At 47.2% G+C, this 5,082-nt stretch overlaps 1 protein-coding gene across 3 annotated transcripts in view; it reads right to left on the bottom strand.

Moving 5' to 3' along the window:
• Window positions 1–5,082, bottom strand: part of CDC27 (cell division cycle 27) — a 506,999-nt gene that overhangs the window by 9,489 nt on the left and 492,428 nt on the right. For 2 of the 3 annotated variants that reach the window (XM_033184111.1, XM_033184110.1), the window contains exon 1: window positions 407–1,357. The exons of the other annotated variant lie outside the window; for it this stretch is intronic. Coding sequence is in view for 1 of the 2 variants with exons in the window: in XM_033184110.1 (XP_033040001.1) it covers window positions 407–417 (11 nt within the window). In the remaining variant the exon portion in view is untranslated. Of the gene's footprint in view, window positions 1–406; window positions 1,358–5,082 lie in introns of those variants that run through there. 3 annotated transcript variants of the gene reach the window in all.

Here is a 5,082-nt window from a genome sequence, read left to right as displayed (position 1 = left end):
TCCCTGCCCTTTTTTTTTTTTTTTTTTTTTTTTTTTGAGACGGAGTTTTGCTCTGTCACCCGGGCTGGACTGCAGTGGCCGGATCTCAGCTCACTGCAAGCTCCGCCTCCCGGGTTTACGCCATTCTCCTGTCTCAGCCTCCCGAGTAGCTGGGACTACAGGCACCCGCCACCTCGCCCGGCTAGTTTTTTGTATTTTTTAGTAGAGACGGGGTTTCACCATGTTAGCCAGGATGGTCTTGATCTCCTGACCTCGTGATCCGCCCGTCTCGGCCTCCCAAAGTGCTGGGATTACAGGCTTGAGCCACCGCGCCCGGCCCATCCCTGCCCATTAAGCCCCCTCTCAGGGTCTCCTCAAGGAAGACAGTGGTTCCAGAAGGTATATTCCCACCCCTTCTACAGCTTACCTCTCTCCCATCCCTCTCTGACTCCAGGTTCCAGCTGGCCCAGGGATTTCTGGGAGGATCTGTAGAAAAAGGCCGTCCACAGTAGGAGCCTCTTCTTCCTCACCACGTATGTTTCAGCCCTGCCCAACTAACAGCTCTCCATGTTCTAAAGAAGGAGGGAGTGCTGGGCCATCCCAGCCTTCTGGAACTCCAGTTCTGTGATGTCATCCATGTCCTGGAAATACACTGGTTTTAACCAGGCAAATTGGCCAAGCGTCAGACAGAATTAGCAGCTGGGCCTGGGAGGACAGGTGACATCTGTGAGGAAAATGGCCAGGTGGGACAGGGTGGAGAGCACTGGCTGTTTCGTTCCTTTTTGGGAGCAGCACCACCTTTGGGGGAGCTCCTTCCCTCATGGAGTTTTAGTGGGGACTGCCAGTCCTAGGGCCCTGCCCCCCAACATCCCCCAATAAGCGTAGAAATGCTTGTGTGCCAGTCACTGTATTTGTAAAGGGAAGCGGTGGACCTGCTCAGCTTCCAATAGAAAGCCCGTGTGTGCAGGGCCAGAGGACACAGCCGATCTAAGGTGCTAAGCCTCCATAAAGAGGGAGTGGAATCTGGACGGGATTCCAGCCCTAGGGTACACCCTTTCTGGGACCCAAACACACCCTTCCCCTTCCTTCAATTCTGAGACTCAATAAATGTCCCTACTTGCAGAACAAGTTTGAGTTGGGTTTCTGTCACTTGCAGCCAAGAGAGCCAGTCACAGTCAGCATTGGGTCAACCATCTGTGAAATGGTGACCTGACACCGTGTCCCCTCCCTTTGAAGGCCACAACATCCCAACATCATTAGTCACCGACGAAGTCCAGGAGAAATTTCTACCAACTGTAGCAAAAAAGAGGCAAGGGAGAAAACATTTTGTTACTGACGGTACACTCTTCTCTCTGAAACAGGGAGGTAGGATCTGACAGAAAAAAAGGACAAGTGGCGGCCGGGCGCGGTGGCTCACACCTGTAATCCCAGCACTTTGGGAGGCCGAGGCGGGCAGATCATGAGGTCAGGAGATCGAGACCATCCTGCCTAACACAGTGAAACCCCGTCTCTACTAAAAAAAAAGAAAAAAAATTAGCTGGGCGTGGTGATGGTCGCCTGTAGTCCTAGCTATGCGGGAGGCTGAGGTAGGAGAATGGCGTGAACCCAGGAGGCGGAGCTTGCAGTGAGCCGAGATCGTGCCACTGCACTCCAGCCTGGGCAACAGAGCAAGACTCCGTCTCAAAAAAAAAAAAAAAAGAAAAAGAATAAAAGGACAAGGGGCTTCTAAGTGGTCAGTGTTGGCCCGTGCCCCTCCAGACTTCTCTTCCCAGCAGGGCAGCAGTGCATGGCACCCTGGAGTAGGAGGCCTGCAGGGGCAGAGGGGGGAGGCTGAACATGCTGGGGGCACCACTGTATGAGAAACCATTTGTGGCCAAAAATCTACATGGGCCTCAGATGACCTGAATGAATTCGTCTCTGTAGAGTGAGAGTCCTAGGCAGGAGGAAAGGTTTCCATAGCCCAGGACCACATACTTGGAAATTTGGTCTCTGAAAGTTAAGATCTGAGAGAGGATGGTCTTTGCGGCATTCAAAGGGGGTCCAGAGGGAACCTCCACCTCCAGCTCCCTAGCTGTGGCAAACATGAACCCTGAGTAGATTCCCACCCATTCAAACAACTGGAAAACCCAGGCTGGGGCCCATGAGTCAAGTCAGCTCAGGGCAAGAGGACAGATGGACACCATAGGCCATCTGTCTCAATATTTGCAAGTTATAAATTAAACTAACAGACTGTTAAAGTAAAAATCACTATCAGGTATTTGCTTTCAGTCTCCTCCTCTTTTGAATGTCAATATGTAGTTGATATGAGCAATGCAAGGAGGCATATTATTGGTGCCAGATGATTAATACAACATTTGAAGAGTAGTTGTACCCTACTGCCTGACAGCACTACAGTTAAGATTTAGCAAGGGCAGGAAACAGTTTCCCTCTGAGGACCCAGGCAAGGGCTCAGATATGCTTTATGACTTACATAAAACTCAGGAAAACCCAGGCTTACTCCAGCACAAATGAAAAAGGAGGTCATAACTAACATCACACCACAGACGGTGCTTAAGTAGTCAACTTCTCAAAGTTATTCTGAAATTATTCAAATCTTTAAAGCTTACAAGTTTAAGAAAAATGCCAGCTTAAATCCCATCTACTCTGGCTGAGCGCAGTGGCTCACACCTGTAATCCCAGCATTTTGGGAGGCCAACGCAGGCGGATCACCTGAGGTCAAGAGTTCAAGACCAGCCTGGTCAACACGGTGAAACCCTGTCTCTACTAAAAACACAAGAATTAGCTGAGTGTGGCGGCCAGCGCCTGTAATCCCAGCTACTCAGGAAGCTGAGACATGAGAATCGCTTGAACCCAAGCGGCAGAGGTTGCAATGAGTCAAGACTGCACCACTGCACTCCAGCCAGGGCAACAAGAGCAAGACTCCATCTTAAATAAATAAATAAATATAAATCCCATCTACTCCAAGACTTCTCTGAAATGATGTCTATGAACTCAACATTAACATATACCTTCAAAGGCAATAGTTTATTTGATTTGCACCTTCTCCTTGGTTTCAATATCACCATAGGATACACAGCATAGTACAGTTACTAAAACAATCATCTAAATAAGGGGGTGGGGGAGGGAAGAGAAGAGTGCAGAGCAGAGGAAAAAGTTATCACTTTTTCAGAAGAAATTCCCATTCCTAACTCCTAAATCTTGAGATTTCTATACCAAAGAAATACCATCGTGAAAGAAAAAAAAAAAAAGAAGACAACTCCAGATCCCTCTCCCTTTATTGACTTGAAATACTAGCTGAGATTCAACATTACCCCCAAAGATATTCATAAGAGGAGCACTGGCTCAAGTGAGCGACATCTCAGTTCCCATCCTGGCTCCACCTCCTGTAGGTTACTTAACTATTTCGTTCTTTAAGTTTCCTCATCTACAAGTAACAGAGCCTTTCCCACAAGGATGCCATCATGACGGAATAAAATACTTTCAATTACTTGGCCATGTGCCGGGTGCAATCACCCAGTATTATTTGCACCGTTATTACACTGGAAACAAAAAGCTAACATAGAAGGAATAAATTTCCATGGCTTTTTAATGCACAGGAAAAATGCACCTAGTTGGCAATTAGCTACAATTGCCATAAACCATCATCTAAGTTTAGTACTTTACTCTTTTCCCTGTTATTTCTAGACTTACTTTTATATTTCATATTGTTGTTTATAATAAAAAGAAAACTGAACACCAAAAACTCAGTTAAATTATTAAATATCCATACAATGGAATACTGTGCAACCATAAGTGTTGCAGAGCTATATTTACTAACATGGAAAAGTGCTTGCTTCATTATTAAAGGAAAAAAGTTATAAAACAAAACACAGTATCATCTCAATTTTGCTTTAAAAAGTCATTGGTGGCCAGGCGCGGTGGCTCAAGCCTGTAATCCCAGCACTTTGGGAGGCCGAGACGGGTGGATCACGAGGTCAGGAGATCGAGACCATCCTGGCTAACACGGTGAAACCCTGTCTCTACTAAAAAATACAAAAAACTAGCCGGGCGAGGTGGCGGGCGCCTGTAGTCCCAGCTACTCGGGAGGCTGAGGCAGGAGAATGGCGTGAACCCAGGAGGCGGAGCTTGCAGTGAGCTGAGATCCTGCCACTGCACTCCAGCCCGGGCGACAGAGTGAGACTCTGTCTCAAAAAAAAAAAAGTCATTGGTAAGATTCTTGTCTTTTGTTTCTAGGCTTATGTAAAGTCTCCACCACAAACATGTATTAACTTGTACAATAAAATGGAGAGAAACAAAAAGAAAATAATGGAAATACTTAAAGAGCCAAAAATTCCAAGTAAAACAAAATCACAGTAACATTCTTTTTTTTTGAGACGGAGTCTTGCTCTGTCGCCCAGGCTGGAGTGCAGTGGCACAATCTCAGCTTACTGCCAAGCTCCACCTCCCGGCTTCACACCATTCTCCTGCCTCGGCTTCCCGAGTAGCTGAAACTACAGGTGCCCGCCACCATGCCTGGTTCATTTTTTGTATTTTTCGTACAGACAGGGTTTCACCGTGTTAGCCAGGATGGTTTCGATCTCCTGACCTCCTGATCTGCCCAAAAGTGCTTGGATTATAGGCATGAGCCACCACGCCCAGCCCATAGTAACATTCTTAAATTTAATATACAGAGCAAAACAATGATTCCTATCCCACCTGACCCCTACAAAATCCAAAAAGCTTCAATCTTCAACAATGTAAAGCAAGGAAAGACTGTCAAATTTAAGCAGTTCTTAGAGAAGCAAGCTCAGGGCTAAAGGAAAAAAAAATACACACACAAAAAAAAAACCAAAGAAAGAAAAAAGGGCCGGGTGCGGTGGCTCAAGCCTGTAATCCCAGCACTTTGGGAGGCTGAGACGGGCGGATCACGAGGTCAGGAGTTCGAGACCATCCTGGCTAACACGGTGAAACCCCGTCTCTACTAAAAAATACAAAAAGCTAGCCGGGCGAGGTGGCTGGCGCCTGTAGTCCCAGCTACTCGGGAGGCTGAAGCAGGAGAATGGCTTAAACCCGGGAGGCGGAGCTTGCAGTGAGCTGAGATCTGGCCACTGCACTCCAGCCTGG

The sequence above is a fragment of the Trachypithecus francoisi genome, unplaced genomic scaffold (assembly GCF_009764315.1).
Source record: "Trachypithecus francoisi isolate TF-2019V2 unplaced genomic scaffold, Tfra_2.0 Lachesis_group20, whole genome shotgun sequence".
Taxonomy (NCBI): domain Eukaryota; kingdom Metazoa; phylum Chordata; class Mammalia; order Primates; family Cercopithecidae; genus Trachypithecus; species Trachypithecus francoisi.
Note: the sequence above shows the minus strand (reverse complement) of the source record. Positions and strands in the feature narration are given on the sequence as shown.